Below are 18,245 nucleotides of genomic sequence, written 5' to 3'. Positions count from 1 at the left end.
CTACCTTCTGAAGCCATCGTGGTAAAAGCTTGGGATAAGGCTTCATTAGATATATTTTCTTTGTGGGTGGGGGGGAAGGAAAGTAGTTCTTAAAAGAAGTGAGGTTTGTTTGTTTGTTTTTTTTAAAAAAAAAAAAAGCTGAAAGGTGAGTTTGGGATTTGTGTCACACTGTGCATTAATATGGCACCTCCACAGAACACAGCCAAGAATTAATGTAATTTCCCTCCTTTCTGTCACATCTAAATACATTAACATTTTTATACAGAGTGGCGCTATCTTAGTATAGCCCACAGGCAAGAATGTAGACTTCTTTAATTGATGGCTCTCTCATTTGAGTACATTTCTACTAAACTGCAAATTGTGTGAAATGAGTCATTTTGGAGAAAAATGATCATTTATCTTCCATCCCTCTGAAACCATATTTTGAGGGGACTGAGCTTTGGTTTTCAATACAGTCTTTGCTAGAAAACATACTGATACGTGTATCCACAGCTGACAGTGAATACAGGTGCAAGCAGTTACCAGTTTACCTGGTGCATCAATAAAGGCTGCTCAGAGTTCAGCAGTTCAATTATATTGTTAATGTGCAAAAAGCACACACATTAGAAGGAAAAAAAAAGGTTTAACTGTGCATTTACACCTGAATATGAGGCATGCACAAGAGGGTGCTAAAGGAAGTCAGTCTGCGCTTTTTGCCAGCCACACTGCAGGATTACTCATTGAGAAATGCATAGTCAGAACAGCTCACCAGTGCTGTGTAGATAAGTGAGGGTACTTTTGGATATTGGAATTGCAGCAAAATACTTCCTAACAATAGCAAGCGTCTTCTGTTTGTGTAGAAGTTTCTTCTTAACTAGTTGAGTTTACTCAGGTGTTTTTGGCAGGTTTCTTAGCTCATTTAGAGACATGAGCAAAGAAATCTGTCAGAAAAAAGTTCAAGCTGTGTGACGTGTGCAGTACTTCCATACAGTTACCATTTATTCTGTATTTCAAATAACAAAGTATATATGCGTTTAGTGTTCTTAACATTTCAGATGTGTCTTATCTATGAAAAAGTCGCCAAAGGAAACAAATATTTCTTCTGATGAAATACTCCATATTTCATTCCCAAGGAAGGAAAACAGACATACATATGACAACATCATATGTGCCTGGTGGTTCCCTTGTAACATCAAGCACAGATCTGATGATAGAAACCTTCACTGTCTTGTGAGTCTTTTTATTCAACAGACATTTCTGGAGAAGGAAAAACAAACAAACACACAAAGCAAAGCTGCAAATCCCTTTCATTGCACTTTAAACTATAAATCAGAATGGCGCTAGATGCTGTTACTGAAAAGCAAGCTCATATGGCTGAAAGTTTCTTGGCTGAGATGCTATCCAAAGTGGTAACCCAGATGGCAGGAGTGGTTTAGCAACCAATGCTTTTACTGTTAATCATTTCGATGGTTATGTCATTGATCTATTCATGAGCTTTTTACCTCCAGGCTGCTCTGTCAGGTTTTTTTTGGTCCATGTACCACACAGTGCTTGGCTTGGGAAACACCTTTCTCACTATGCATCTCTTGTTAGGCTGTAGGGCAGTAAAAGCCAATTGTTAGCCTCCAGCATTTCTCACTCATCCTCCACTGCTGACTTCCAATATCCACAATAGACAGAACCTCTCCTACAAATTTACCATCCTGCTTGGAAAGGAAGCACTTCCTTCCTCTTTATTTATTGTGTTTCTTCTCCTGCCGTGTTTCTAATTGGAGACATAATTGAACGAAAATCAAGGGACACACTCATCACTACTTGGGGCCAGGCTGAATAGCGGGCTTCCACATCCTTCAGTTCAGTACCTCAGGGACAAACACCCATATGGAGAAACACTACTACTAGTAGTGGGCATAGTGCAGGGCCAAGAATGAGACGCTTCCCGATTATTCCTGATTACCATGCTACTCCTACTTTTGTTAGTTGTACAAAGAGACAAATTCCATGAAAAAGGCTGCCTTGCACACTGATGCACTGAATACACAAAATCAGATATCTTTCTAGAGTGCGTCATATATAAGAGGTTTCTGGAAGTCACAAGAAATTGCACGCTGTAGATGCAGTAGTTCTGGTTGTATGCCAATTGCTCCAAAAAAAAAAAAAAAAAAAACTGTTTTTGCACTCTCTTTACTTTCTCCTTAAGCAATAAAAGGGAAGGACTGGACAGATTCCAAAATCAAGGCTGGATAAATTGATGCATACTAGCAGGGTGGGAGATCTTATCTTCATACTGCCTGGATATTCCTAATTACATTTACTTAGCAGCTTATGATACTAAGAGGAATTGCTTTTTCCCCTCTAAACAAAGACATTCATACTATTACCCATGCAGCACAAAGACCTTTGCACACACAAATCGAAGAAAGTGGTATACACTTTTAGCTGAAAGCAAGTTTGATGTATTCCAGGCAGCACAAGTCAATCAGTCAGAATGAAGACTGGAACTATCCAACTGAAACTTTTGGTAAATAGTCATTGAACTCATAGTGTAATTGCTTTCTCCTTTTTTTCATTAATCTCTTGTTGTTCATAATATTTTTGTAGATGTTTACTATGAGAAATATAAATCTGCCATCCAAAATAGATTTAAACCTGACAATAAAGCGTAGAAAACAGAAGGAAAAGTGTGAACATTTATTTGGAGGTGAAGAACAAATACTCTTGAAAGACTTCCTATCATCAGGTCCCATGATAGCAACACCCCTTGCTCTGCTCAGCAGGGCAGTGCAAACAAGTGCTTGCAGTGTCCAACACCAAAATTGAAAATAAGTCACCAGGAAAATTACAGTGGTTTTGCAGAACTGCCTGAGCATGCCTTGTCTGAAAAGGCATGATATGGACAATACAAGGCTCTGCCTGTCCTCAAACACTCTTTTTGAGGAGAAATTTCTTAATTTGGGATGTCTGTAGATCAAAAGCTTCAACCTGGATGGAGGCAGTTGAAAGCAAAGCATCATAACAAGAGCAGCTTTCTAGTCAGTCTTAAGGTCTACAAATACGTTTTGTGCTAAGTACGGCCAGCACAGTACAACAGACTTTCCATTTAGGTTTTGCTGTTACAAAGCAGATGATAAAAGAAAGTCCCCAAAGCATACACATAAGTGTTCAGCTCTATGTAAGGATCATCAAACTTGGATCTAGTCACTCCATTGATATTTGGTTACTCCAGCTGTGTTGTGCTTGTAGCATGATACATTACACCTGGCAAGACCATCACTTTCTCATTAACACTGTAGGTAACTTGGGAACAGCCCGAAACTTCAGCCCTGAGTCAGAGTAGCACCACATCCACCTGAACTTCATGGCAAGAACACAGGAACTGTTACCCAAAATGAATTTTCCAGGGGAATCTCTCAATCAGTCCTCATTTCTATGGTACTGAAGCTCATCTCAGAGAGAGAGATGAAACACTGCCAAGTTTTTCTGGCAGTTGGTAAATGAAAATGCAGTTGGTAGTGACAACCAAAATACACCTGCTTGCCCAAAGCTAGAGTTGGTGATCTTCATGTTATTCCTTGCAGCCCCAGTCATGGTGGCAAATGATCTGCTCAATCTCTCCTGGAGCTTTCAGGCTCTCACTATGAAGAAGGGTTTCCCAATTCTAACCTAAATCTTTCTTGCACAGTCTAAGTCTTTTGCTTCAGGAGTCTATATGCACGCATCAGAAAGGCTATTCCATTCACCTTTTGCTGCAATCTTTCACAGAGGTGAAGAATCATAGACTGAAGAAGAAAAATCTGAGAACTGCAAAGAAGATCAGTTTTAATTCTTTCCCCAGCAGATTTTGTTTAGATTCCTCATTTTTCATAATCAACAAGAATGGTTAATTTGGTCCAAGGTGTTACCTATTAACCTTTCTGTGCCTGCCAGTTTCTTCACACTGTCTGCAATCCAAAATGGCAGTGAGAACATTTCCTTGGAAACTTTCTACAGTTGGAACATAGCCATTAAAACATTGCAAGTTTTTACTTGAAACTTAAAATAAAACATAAATTTTGTGACATAGTAGTTTCCACGTCCTAATGTGACAGATATTGCAAAAGAGGAATGGTTGCCTTTTAGGAAAAAAAAAACAGCGGCATTTTCTGACTAGCTGGCTGTAAACCATGTTTAATTCAAGCCCAAGGAAAGGACCACCCACAAATGATTTGTGTTCTCTGTCTTGCTTATTCCTCAGAAGCTGACTAGCTACTGTGTCCCTGATTCCTTACCTTTCCTTCCCTATGCAGTATTATTCCCTTGGATAAATATCACAATTTCCATTGTTTCATTTTTGTTTCAAAAAGTCATATATACCGTGAGTAAATAGCTACTTCCTAACCTAAAAATAAATAACTGAACATGAAGCTAAAGCTCTAAAATTTCCATCATGTCTCTTGAGAGACCTGCAGCTCTCTGCACAACCACTGACCACTCACAGCCTCTCCATCCTGTCCTAGAGCCTTCCGTGGGGCTAATGCAAGGTCAGACATTACCACCCCCCAGAGAATCCCTCAGCTAGCTCCCATTTGTGCTCACAGAAGCAGCATACTGCAATAGGGACAGGAATTGCTCAGAAGCAGGGATGTGAGTCACAGACAGTGGCTAAGTGACTTGCAGCTGCTGTAGGAGCTCACTGTTTGCAAGGTACCAGCCGAGCCCTCCTGTAGGCCAGTCAAAATTGCAGGGTAGGCTGGAAAGCAAACAAAAATGTTTTAATGAAATGGGTACTGAAGGTCACAGCAACAACTTCTAATGAGACTTAATGGCCTTGTTTTGTAAAAAGAGTGCAAATTAAATCCTATATACACCCACATACCTGGCAAGATAAAAGCTTGCATATTCCAATTTGAGGTCAAGGATGTGGTTTAGAAGCATATATCAGCAGCTACTACCATCAGACCTATGATGCATTTCCCTGGCTTTCAAAGTATGCCTGGGTGGCTTTATTAAAGCTAGCTAAAACCATCCTGCTATCACAGCTGACAGCAGGGCATCAGTTTCACCTGTTGATTCTTCCAGGTGTTTGCCTGTCAAAACCACCTGCAAAAGCTTTAGCCATTGCCTGCTGTCCCCCAAAGTGTCTGTTGATGGTGAGTAACCAACTTCTCATGTTCTATTATCTGGGCAATTGTATGATAGTGTCACACCACAGACACTTCCTGCTTGGTCAAGAAGCCCAAACTTCACTTTTGTGTCAAAGCAGCACATTTTTGATGACCACAAGGAATGGAAGATATGTTTTATTACTTTATTTTGTTTGCACAGTATTTCTGTTCCAGGCACAACTGACTGCATAGATACAAGCTATCAGGCACCATAAGCCTTTATTTTCCAAGCATTTCTGATTTAGCCATTGGTTTGCAGCTATGTTGAATGTTAAGTAAGAACTGCTGAAACTGTGGTAACAACATGTCTCAAAATAAAAAATGAATAAATAATATGAATAAAAAATGACCCCCTTTTGATCCCTTTCTGACCCCTTTTGAGCCTTAAAACTGGACTGGAAACAAGTGAAGACCCTGGATTACTTAAGAGATCTGCAATTTTTTCTCTTTCCAACATAAATCTCATATAATTCTCCACCATTAATATAATTTACTTTTCTTCTTTTTTTTCTAACCCTGTTAACCCATACAGGGTCACCTCAGTTCTTTACTTTCCTCCCTGAGGTAATGAGTTCAAGTTTCACTGACATTTTTTACAACTAATCCACCTAGGACTCTTTCTCTCTCTTTTCTTCTAATTTCTACTTTTCTACCTAGTGTTACTGACTGGTTATGCCTGGATTGACTTATTGGTGTGGTTTAACCCAGCAGGCAGCTAAACACCACACAGCCTATTGATCACTCCCTCTCCTCCCAGCAGAATGGGGGAGAGAATCAGGGAAAAAAAAGTAGTAACTTGTGGGTTGAGATAGAAACTATTTACTAAGACAGAAAAGAGAGAGAGAAATAAAAGTAATGATAATTATATATATATATATATGTATATATATTTACAAAACAAATGATGCACAATGCAATAGCTCACCACCTACCAACTAGCCAGTCTCCAAGCAGTGGCTGCCCTCCCTGACAACTCCCCTCAGTTTTATAGTTTTTTCCACATGATGTCATATGGTATGGAATATCCCTTTGTTCAGTTTAGGTCAGCTTTCCTGGTTCTGTCCTCTCTAAGCTCCCTGTGCCCCCCAAGTCCCCTAACTAGCAAGACAGCATAAAGACCTGAGAAACTAGAATGTTCTTGGTTCTGTACAGCACTGCTCAGGAACAACCAAAACATTGTTGTGTTATCAACATTATTTTTCCCCTAAAGCCTAAACTTAGCATCACACCAGATGCTGTGAAGAATATCAACTCTGTCCCAGCCGAAACCAGAACACCTATATTTAATAATCACAGCCTTGTGTTTTTCTGAACGTAGGGTACATTTTGGGTGGAGTTTCCCTTGTTTTCTTTTTTTTTTTCCTTTCCTTTCTGCTTTTTGTTTGAAGGATTCTCCTTATCAGAAAATGAATGTCTTAAGATGTTCAAAGTACAAATTGTAGTGGGGCTGTCAGAGGAAAGATATGTATTTTCAGATGTAAGAAAACATACGGTAAAAGCAGATTTTCTAACATGAGCTGAAGGTTGGCTAGTAGACTAAATAATATTGAATCTAGTGATGATTCTTCTTTTGGAGTTTTGATGAGAATAGGTATGTATTTCCACTTTTGTTTTGGGTGCTTCTCTGCTTTTTCAGAAGATATGTTTTCTGGATAACTATTCTGGAAGGCAGCTCTCATGCACGGCTCTGAATTACCAAGTAGATCTTTTTAATTTAACAGCTCAGCCTCTGTTAACTGTTTGACATTTATTTGTCTTTACCAATGGTTTGGGTCTAGCAGAAATTCAATTTTTAGTATAGCTGTTTCTGTTGCTGAGCCTTTACCAAAAGGAGAAATCAATATTTGGCAAAGTTAGATGTGAGAAGACCACACATTTTCTCAGAAATTTGTACCTAAAAGAACTCCATTCTAGGAAAGATATATTTTTAAGCATTTCAGTCTGAAAGTACCCTCTTCAGAAAAGCTCTCTTGATTGAACACCATCTTCTACTCAACCTATCAAGATTCTCAGCTTCATTGGGAGACTCTCACTTGCACTCCCTATCCTTCTACTGTGCTCAGTCATACCCAGGCCATCTGTGAGGAAGTGTCACAGCTGTCCCTCAGACTTGTGTTGCCTCTGCTGTGTTCATGCTGCCCAGCCTGTGGGGTCCCTGCACTCGTTCTTCCCCAGCTCCTGCCTTACCAATGAATGGGCTGAGATTCAGTGAAGGGGCTTGGAGCATACAACTACACTGCCTCCAGGATCTGGTCTCTGTCAGTCCAAGGTCTAAGAAGGCCACCTCAGCACTCATCACTCTCAGCACCCATTTCTCTCAGAGGGCTGCTCCAGCAAATCCTATGTTCAGAGCACTTCTAGAGGCTAATAACCCAACACCACCATCAAAGGCCAGCCAGCAGTTTCCAGGAGCATCAGAGGATGCCCAGAGAAACCCAACAGCAAAGGCTGTGGTTTCTTTCTCTTGTTTGTATCCTTTCCACTGTTGTACTAAGAAGCTGGTGGGGGTGCGTGCACAGACAGTCACACGTGACACAGTAATTCAGAGAATATGCCAAATAAAGCAACCACTTTTGTTGAGTGATGTTCAAACCAAGGCAAAGAGCATCAGCAGGGGCAGAGGACAGGGAGAGTTCAAATATCTTAGTGTACTTGAATGATTATCCAGGTAACACCTGTAGCTGCTTGACAAATGTTGATTTTTTTTTATAAGTAGGACTTACATTTGAATCACGCAAACGCAAGAGGAAATCTCAGATCATTAACTTCTATTTTTATTTCTCTTGCATCAGTGACTGACAGCCCCAAGACGGAGGTTTAGTTTTTCTTTTTTTCTGCTTTTCCCTGTAGAATCTTCCTTTGCATCCTGAGCTTCAAACCTTGCATTACTATGCCATCTCTGAGCCATGGGCTTCCTCAAGTAAGCAACTACAGTCAAAGTATCATTGACAGTCTGTTTGACACTGGTTGACACCCATTCACTTTAGGAGGGTTGGAAATTTGTTTTTCAGACCCACTGGTGTATAAGCAGAAACTACAACCTTGGCAAGAAAACCTCTTGCCATCATCAATTATTTTAGTGACAAAAATCTTTAGAGTGTTATTCAGACCCAAGTACACTCTGCACCCAGACAGTGCACAGCCATTCCCACACACCTTGGGATAGGAGGACTGCTTGGTTATAAGTTCCTCTTTCTTTCCATTTTCCTCCTGTGAATAGAACACCTCACATGAGACGTGAAGACAAAACATTCCCTCCTATTTTTGCAGACCAACACAATTCCCACCATGAAAATAGTGAGGAATAACTCTAAGATGTACTTAAACATTTCCAACACCTATTTTTCCCAAATACATTGTCTTTTTATGATGAAATCACTTAGAATTTCAAAACCTATTGTGTTCATCATCTTACCAATAAACTATGGAGTAAATAGCTGCATATAATAATAATAGGGAGATAAAAATAATAGGCAGAAGTCATATCCTCTAACTGCCTGTGTGCCAGTTGCCCTGAGATAGGGACATGTAGCACATCATGGACAGCTGTGCCTTGGTACATATTTGCAAGCTGTCCTCTGAATGATGCCTGGTGACCTATGTGTATTATTGTGCTGACCTTTTGTGGTGTTTGTTTTTTTCCTTACTCTGCTGCTTGATTTTGTAGAGTGACATGGTTGCACTAAATCATGTTAAGGGCAAACATGTTCCCTTTAAAAATGTTAAAGAGCTTTAAAATTCAGAATTCACTGCAAAGAAATCTGAATAGGTAATGGCCTAAGATAGAAGACTGAGAAACCTATTGTGTCTGAAAGTCACCTTAAAGAAAAACCTCAGCAATTACAACTCATCAGTGATAACACAGAAACTTAAGGCCAAAGCTCAAGCACTCTGCTTGCTGGTATTTATACTGAAGCTAACACTAGAAGGTTAAGACTCATAGTAAAGTGCTCAAAGTTTTTATGTAAGTTGTTAAATACGAGGGCTGCTCTGAAAGTAATGCCTCCTATATTATTATGTTGGCCCACAACATCAGAGGTGGATGTTGGTCGTATGGCAGTAGAGGCTGTATCTTCCCATCAATATTCTGTTACATGTTGTTGCCATGTGACAGATGGCAGCAGAGGGGCAGTCTGAAACAATGGCATCTGACATGAAGTGCGTATGAAGAAAAGGTGTGCCACTGAATTTCTCCATGCAGAAAAAATGGCACCCACTGACATTCACAGATGCTTGCCTAACATTTATGGAGACCAAACAGTGCATGTGAGCACAGTGAAGCAGTGGGTGGTGTGTTTCAGCAGTGGTAACAGTGACATGAAAGACAAGCCACGTTCTGGATGGCCATGCAGAATTTTACAAGACACACAGGTTCTTGTTCATAGCTAGCAAAAAATGCTTAGCTAATGGTGATGCCTATGTTGAAAAACAGTGTTTTGTAGCTGAGAATTTGTTCCATCAATTACAGTGTTGTTGTGGTCTTTGCAACTGTTGTAGTCTCCATGGAAAGAAATAGGAGGCATTATTTTCAGAGCAACCTAGGTAGATGACTGGGTTTGCATGTCTTCAGTGTGTGCCTGTGGCATGGAGGTCAACAAAGCACAAAAGCTTTTTAGCTTTTTCTTTTTTCTTATTTAAAAAAGCCTGATTTCTCTCTAACCTATGTAGTAGCTGTATTTTTCAGAGATATTAGAGCTTCACTACAGCAAAAATCCCTGAGAAAGCTGATGCAAAAAATACTTTAGTTGTTATGTTTGTTAAATTCTTTCGCATTTCCCACAGACCTGCTCTACATGTGCTCATGAATAATTAAAAGCAATTAAGAAAGGGCTTTCCCTCTTTTTTTTTTTTTTTTTTTTTTTAAACAGGTATTGTTTGTAGTATCTATGTTGCAAAACCACATCTATACCTTTTCCTTTATTATCATGCTCTAACACAATTGAAAGCTTTTGTTTAACAGATCCTGCAGGACACAGTAAGATCTACCATTTCTATTTCTCTCTGCAAAAATACCCTATATTTTGTTCTCTAATTTGTACCTGAGATGAAATAATACATATACTTACCACTGTCCATTTCAAAGCATAATTAGACTAGTTTCTTGAGGTCACATTCTTAAAGCATGGAATTTCTGAAGTCTGGTTTAACTGCATTTCCTTTAATACTGCTCTTCTTTTATCATGGCAACAGCAGTAACAACAACTGAAAAGCCCGAGAAGGAAAATCAGAAACACTGTGTTAATTATGATTCAGGAACTAATGCTGACTGGTCTTCTGATGAAGGAACAGGAATTTTTTTTTAATTAGAAGAGTAGTTTTTCACCACTATCCATAGACACATTTGTTAATGAAAGCCCTGCATCCAATTTCATTCAGATGCAATTTCATTACTCTAATTCATGACCTTACCAAAATTCACAAAAACCTTTGCTTAACTGATGCACCAAGGCACTTCCGTTTGAAGCTGATCTTCAATTTTTCTCATATGATTTTTTCTGCTGCAATAAATCTTCACATCAACCTCATGCCCCTCTTTTTTTCCTTTTCTCTGCAGACTTTCTTTGCATCAGGTAAGGTGTTCAGCGTGTCAGACAGGTTAAGATCAACTCCATTTTTCAGTGTAAGTGGTCCTTTTTTATTCTCAAACCTGCCTTCCCCTGGGAGCAGAGCCTCTCACTCTTTCCTGTGTTGTTTATTCTAAACAGTATCTCAGCACCTCCTACCCTCCCCATTCCTTCAGGGCTCAAATCCACCTGTGGGAGGTCAGAAGTAATGCATTGAACAGAGCGCATCTGTGATCCAGAAGTCAGATCAGTCTGCACTCCTACATTTAAGCAGGAAGAGCAGTGGTACAGTCATGCAATAGTGTGAGTGCCTGGGCAGATGTTAAGATCTCTGGCCAGCCCCTGTGCTGCAGCCCGTATGGACGCTCCTGAACTTTGCTCTCCTGCTAGTTCTGGCTTGTGGACTGAGATGGAATAGATAAAGTGCTGGATTCACTTTGCTCTGACGCAGCTGGGAGCTGTACTTTACTGATAATGACTGCCCATCTCCATTCCACTCACAGGCTGCATTAAGGTCTTTTGCCTTCTTTTGAGTGGACAACGTTTATTGCAAAATCTCCAATTTAAAATGACAAGCTTCAAGAGCTGCATTGCAGACTGACTTTTTTAGCTCGTCTCCAGCGAATGTTATCAGTAATACATAATGCAGTGGCTGAAAAATCCACAGTGATGCAGATATGAACAGCAGCCGCACATATTTAACGAATGTGGACCACGTTTACAGCATCAAACATACCAGTATCAAACACAGGCAAGGAAAGACCACCAGTGCTTGATTATCACTATTACTATATTAGTTATATTAGATGCAGAAAAATTGCACAAGGGATAGAACTGCACCCATGGGCACTGCTTCTCTCTGCTACCTCTAACTTCTCCTGCCCTGCTCTCAGCCCTTGAAAGTATGCTGGGTACAGCCCTAGGCAGCAGCAGGTGAGCATGCTAACTTTGCAACTCTGAACTGAAACCTTGCCAAGTTTTTTTGCATCAGTTTAATTCTCAGCTTGCTAACAGAAACCTGGGCCTGAAAGAAGTTTCTGGGGTCATCAGAATCTTGAGCACTGACACAAGATTGCCCTGTTCAGCCAACATCTTTGCCCAGCTCTGTCTTCTTATCAATTTAGACTCTTTGCCCTCACTGCTGGCCAGAAGACACAATTGTTGTTTAATTTGTAGCTAAATCCACTCATGTCCTACTTAAAACCATTTGCTCCTTTACAAGCATGTTTAAATATCATCCCTGTTCACATTCTCCCCTAGGGATTACTTAATGTTGTTTTCCAGCTTCCTTCTGTCTGACAAAAGAAGCCAAATCTCTGGCCCTGTGGGCGTCTTAAATGATGTTCTGCTTCACAAAGTTCAGTTCTCAGCCTCAACCAGACAAGGGCATTTTCTCTTCCTAGTCCTCAGTGCAGCACGGCAGAGGCACCATGTTGTTTGAAAAGCTGATGGCTTTGGTCCCACCATACCTCAAATCACTTGCCCAGGCTTCTCCCCATCATGTTTCACCAAAATGAAAATATAGACACTGTCCACCTGACCACCTTTTGTGCATTTCAATCTTACTTCACATTTCTCCAAAAAAATAAGATTTCCTAATCATGAGCTGGTTAACAGCTAACAAGAGCCTGAGAGAGCATTCAGTGGCACCCTTGCAAACCTCAAAAAAGGCCACTGACACTGACCAACAAAATTTTGTCTATCCCGGTTATCCTTCCTCTTTCCACTTTTATGAAAGACTTTTAAGATTAACCACTTACCTTCTGCCTTGATGACAAGTTGAATTTTTGCAGCCTTTGTCCCACATGGGTAAGTAGAAAAACTGCACTCATACTGCCTGCTAAGGAAGATAGTAATACTTTACTAGTGCACAGCCCACTGGTTACATTCAGATGAGGAATCTGGGCCAGGAGAACACCAGGTCTCTGTCATGTCCCTGTTGTAGCACTTCCTGCAAGGACACAGAACAGTAGTAATAAGTCTCGAAAAATTCAAAGTAATGGATGCCAAAATTGGGGTGATGGACAGATATTCTGAACAGCTCATTGCTATTGGTCTTGGACCACTGTGCCCACACTTTGTGGATGTATTCTTGTTTGGAGAAGGTGCACTTCAGGGTCACATTGGTGCCTGGAAAAGCATGGACCACTTCTGTATGTATAATGATGTCTCCGAGTTGGCCTTAAAAACTAATGGAAGAGTTTTCAGCACAATAAAAGTTTAAGCAAAGCTTTCTCCTAAACTGTCTTTGACATGATTGGGTGCCTTAGCCCCAGATAACTCTGAAGGTGCTGTGCTCATGCCTATAACAACAACTCTCTTTCAATGAGAAGATCTAGAGCTGAGAGATGCTGCAGATCCCTGCTTCTGTGCTGCTTCAGCAGAAAGCTGCTTTTTCACCTCTGTGTTGTTAAATAGCTTCTGCATGGCCTGAAGCAGTGACCACTTCAGTATCAGTGTGAGCAGCCCTGGTATGAATGGCTTCTTCCTGAATTAATTTCACAGAGCATGTTGGCAGTCCTCAGTGTCCCATGTAAAGGAGTAATGGGTCAGTAAAATGAAGGGGCTTTCAACATGAGCCTCCATTCCTTGTTTGCTGCTGCTCTGATATGTCCCCATGCTGCCCCAGCTTAGCTGGGAGCCACTTGGGGCACCCACAGCTCCTTTTTGGCAGGGAAACAAATAAGAACTTGCCTGTGTAGAACTGGCTGAGGTTTGGGCCAGAGCTGCTAAAAGTGGCATAAACACAAAGGGAACAGGTGCATGGAAAACAAAGCTAATAGATGGACAGGGCAAAATCCCATCTCCTGTTTATCTCTGTTCATGAACTGTTCATCTTTTAATTCATTTCCAAGAGATGAGAAGAGGTAGGAAGGTAAAGACAAATAAGTCTGAGTGGATAAGTGCTGTGGGAAGGACTACATAAAACTGGCTTAATTGGGCTAAAGAGCTTATTATAACAAATGTTATAGTGCTGAAAATTTTGCATTAGCAAATTCCAATTAGCAATGTTTGGATTAGACTAGCAGGCAAGAGATACTCAGCATGTCACCTGTCACATTCATACAGATGCAGTATAAGGTCAAAGGACCACGTAAACAAGGCTCACCAAGAATTACTTTAATATTTTGTATTAAAATGAATAAATTCCATATGAGAATCAGTATTTTATTTTGTATTGCTTATTAGTAGCCTCATATTTCAGGTTATTCAAAGTAGAACTCTCTCACACAAAAGGGTTTCTAACTTAATATTTGCAAGTCAAGGCAAATAGTCTATGCTATATAGTTATATTAACTTCAGTTTGCCAACTCAAGTACTGTCCATTAGCTGATATTTGAGCTCCATGTGAAATTACTAAATTTCATTCTGCATCTATTCTCCGCTATGGGGATGATGGTGGTCACTTTCACTATGAAAATAGTATGAATGACTTCAGCAAGGGTTTCATTCTCAGGAAAAAAAAAATCCTACTTCCCTCTGAATGGTATTGTACTGAGCTTTCTCTTCCATTTGTATGAGATTTCTATTTAGTTTGCATCTGAGAACCTTTTATTTTCTATGAATATACATATGAAATATTTCTCCTGAGTTTAAATGCCATCTGTCTCACTGACTTTGAAGACAGAAACAGCCTATGTTAGATACCAAGATTCATTTTATCATACCAGTCAAATGCAGGAACCTTCACTTTTTCCTTTCCTAATTGAAAAAGTCTTATTCCACAACATTCTGTTTCCTAGATAGCAATAAATGCTCCAGCAAGCAGGACAGTCAGCTCATTGGGGTGGAAGGGCTTGTGAGCTTTTCCCTTTTTCCTCAGATAGCTTTTTGGTTTAAACTTCTAACAGAGATGCAGTTCTCCTTACTCTAATTTGCTGAAAATTTTACTTGCAATGACAAACTCAAGCCTTTAAAGTGGCTCATAGGGCTGGGTGGGGAAGAGTCTGCTAAAGGGGTTACAGCTGTGCAACTTATCCTTTGCATGAAGTGTTTCAGCCCTTCCTCCTTCCTGCACACAAAGGTATGTGTGTGAGAATGAGATTTTTCTTTGCTCTTTGAAAGCACAGTTTGACTTTTCCAATGGGAGATGAGTACATGCTGTCCTGAACACGAAATCAACTCAGTGATTATTCTGATGAAAAAAAGGCTAGATGTTTTGAATAAACTAATGTAATCTGCTCATCACAAACCATTCGCTCCTTATCAGCTACATGATATATCCAAGGTTATTAGAAAGTTGTCACAGAATAGAAGATCACTATTGATAGTTAGGATAGTTGCTCTAGAAATACACATTAGCAAGGTTTTCTCTCTCAGTCCAAAAATACCACCCTTCCCCAGCCCCTGCTCTGCAGGTCGAGTGCGGGTGTCCCACCACCACTCTAACCTGCAATATGGGATGCGGACAGCAAGCAAGAGATGAGGAAGAGCCATCTTCTCTTTCTGAAGCTTGGTTAAGTACCTCAGGTTCTCTTGGGCTGTTCTTGGTAGTTTCTCAGAAGATGAAGTCAGAATGGCCTGTCCTGTGTGCACAGGCAGATGTACAGCACGGTCACGCTCATCACTTTAGCTTGACTTCAAAGAAATGTTTCATTAAATGTGAAAGCCTCAGTTTTCTGTTGCATTTAGTGTGTGTTGTGAAACCTTAACGCTGTAACACTACTGTATATACTGTAAACCTGTGTTCAAGACTATTTTTTTCCTCTGTCTTTTCAGATGAAATCAGTGTAAACAGTTTACTAGGTTAATTTCTCCCTTGAAAACCTGGTAAGGGTCTAGGGTTGAATGTAAGGTACATAGCATAAAAATATTGCTTTTTCTTTCCCTTGCCTCATTTCCTTTGTGTTATTTCAAAATAGCTCAGATATACAATTTACAGACTCAATTCCCACTGCCTTTGAAAAAAAATTAAACCTAAGTGAACTGAGTTTTCCATGATCATATTTTCCAGTGGAGCAGAAAGCACTAATTAATTTCTGCAAGATGAAAGATCCCAATTGGTTGACTATACCTCACTCAGTTTGGCTGGTTGTTTGGGGTACTCAGTAGCTAGGTCCTGATATTTCCTTCCTGAAAGCATTTCTGAGGGGCTGAAGACCTTTGACAGCCCCTTTTCTTTATGAGGACCCTTCCTGGTACTCAAGCAGTGCCTCTGAAAGCTGCCAGCCATCACACGGAATTTTCTTCCCAACAGTTTTCTGCTTCCTTCCCAAATATTGACTTGTGCTGGCCATGGATCTCTCTCTGTAGTTCCAGCACACAGGACACAGAGCTCAGGAAAAAAAAAAAAAAAAAAAGACTACATTGATACCACTTCCCTAATTTTTGCATATGCAAAATTTCAGTAGTGTGTTTAATCAAGCTAATGCGCTGCAGCCGGACCAGCTGCTACTGCTGGCCAGGTACTGAGAGGCCTCCAGGCAGGTGTCTGGGAGGACACATGCTACCTTTTCCTTTTTTTGTTTGCTTTACTCAGCTACCTAAGGATATGCACTAAAAGCAGTCATGGATGCCTGGGCTGCTGCAAAGGGAATGCGATCAGGTGATAAAATCTCCACTTGTCATACAGAAACAACTTAGAAACCTGTTCATGAGAACTGGGAAATCCCAAAGCTGAAGATGAATAGAATATCCAAGCCACTGCATTTGGAAGCTACAGAAATAAGTAAAAATAGTAAAGGTAAATGCTCTGGTTTCTGGTTCACACAGGAGATCACAACCCAAATATTATTTTTAGAGACTAGAGTCCAAGAAAATTGGACTTGAATCTAGAGTTTGGACTTTCAGTCATGGGTGGAGTTACCTTAGATTCTCCTGCTGATCAGATCATGCTGATTTGTACCACTTAGTGTAACATTCAGGACAAAGAAATCTCAGATGAGCCTTTTTATTGATCTGAGATATGCATCACAATTTGACAAGATAGCCTAAGTGTCATGGGATGTATTCAGCAACCAAAGAAATCCCTGAGCAGTTTCTTTATGTTACTAGATTGCTATCTCTTCCCCTTAGTATATGTTCCCTCCTGCCTAAAGTGATATCCTAAAAATACACTGCTGCTGTGCCACAGCGAGTTGGCTGAATCCAGCCACCTAACATCATTGCTGACCTTAGTGATTAAAGAAAGGAAAAAAAGGCACCTCCAGTCTTGATGGATTTTTTCCTCAATTGGTCCCAGTGTTCTGTTTGCAGCAACACAAATTATGGTGAGAGAAGCCCTTTCTTTCAGGCTGGACTTGGCTGCTCCTTGTGGGAACCAGCATCCCAGGCAAATGCTGAGGAACTGTCAGCCTGGGGGAATCGTTGGGCTCTGAGCACCCCTAGGTGCAGCGCAGAGCTGCCCTGCCTGCTGCTCACAAATGCTTCTGCTGCCTCATATGGCACTAATTTTTTCCTTCGGGTGGCAGGAGGGTGGCAGTGGGGGATCCTCTAATTATTTTCTGCAGATCCACTCACTGCTGGAGGAGGCATTTGGAACACTATAAATGTCTCTTTTCATGGCAATCATCTCGATTATGCGTCACATTCAGAAAAACCTCAGCTGTAATACCTTTCTCCTACCTCAGTTAAAGTAAGCTGCACGTAAGGAAGAAGCAGAGCTGCAGTTAGTCCCACAGAAAAAGAAATCTTGTGCTCCAGAGACAAATTCAATTATTCACAAAGAGAGCCTTCTCGGAAATGCGAGTGCACGAGCTCTTCCTGCCAGAGGCGAGGATGATTACCCTTGCAGACTAGTGTCCTCTAAACATCGCTTAAAGAAAGTGCTGCTCCCCTGTGAAAAAGAAGCGGAGACTTTGAAGCAGAATTTCATTAAAGAGCAAGCTAACCTTACAGGTCTATCTGACACTTAGAGCAAAATCTCCCTCTTTGTCATTGCTTTGTTTTTGCGTCTAGCAGGCATTCTCCGTGCGGCACCAAGAGGAGCCAGTGGAGGGGGTTTCTCACTTTGTTTCCTCTTCTTCCTCTCCTCCTCCTCTCTCCTGCCTATGTGCACACGTCTGCACATTGCTTTCGACATAGCACACCCATGGTTTCAGTTGGGTTGTTTAAACAGCACTGCAAAGACACACACACCTCTTCTCAGTAGTGATTTTTCCGGCCAAAAGATGTTTGAAGACTTGATCAGACTGTTCATCCCTTCTCCATGCCTGACAGCTCAGAGGAAGGAAGGCAAACAAGGAGATCCCAGCCCTGGCCACCTGCCTGTTCCAGCATGATCTGTTCTGGCTCCAGGGATGCTCCTTCCAGCAGAACTGCTGGCATGAAATGAACATTTCATTTGCTGTGACATCCTACAGACATTTTCGGCAAATCCAACCAGGCAATAGCTCTTTAATTATGCCTTTTGCTCATTCTGCTGCTAACTATTGCTTTCTTCTCTGTATCAGCTGGGAACTTGCTTTTGAATGGCCTTGCCCAAGGCTGTGAGTTAAAACGAACCGGTAGGCAGGGAATAGAGCCTGCAAACCCTCGCTTCTTGCTTTCTGTGGGAAAGTATCTTCATAACTTGTTAAACTTGTTCGGTGTTTAACTGGGCCTTTCAGGTAAGACAGTA

At 40.8% G+C, this 18,245-nt stretch overlaps 1 protein-coding gene across 1 annotated transcript; it reads right to left on the bottom strand.

Annotated features, from left to right (window-relative positions):
• Positions 1-1,022: 1,022 nt before the first annotated feature.
• CD96 (CD96 molecule) lies at positions 1,023-17,708 on the bottom strand. The gene is given in 11 exon segments (XM_090140586.1): positions 1,023-1,180; positions 1,183-1,236; positions 1,482-1,509; positions 1,511-1,573; positions 4,333-4,357; positions 8,074-8,333; positions 10,190-10,325; positions 11,528-11,606; positions 12,310-12,641; positions 12,643-12,868; positions 17,636-17,708. Coding segments are annotated over 11 exon segments (1,434 nt in total).
• Positions 17,709-18,245: the final 537 nt, after the last annotated feature.

This window comes from Phasianus colchicus, chromosome 1 (assembly GCF_987193195.1).
Source record: "Phasianus colchicus chromosome 1, bPhaCol1.hap1.1, whole genome shotgun sequence".
Classification (NCBI taxonomy): domain Eukaryota; kingdom Metazoa; phylum Chordata; class Aves; order Galliformes; family Phasianidae; genus Phasianus; species Phasianus colchicus.
The sequence above is the reverse complement of the archived record's forward strand: the minus strand, read 5'-3'. Positions and strand labels throughout refer to the sequence as shown.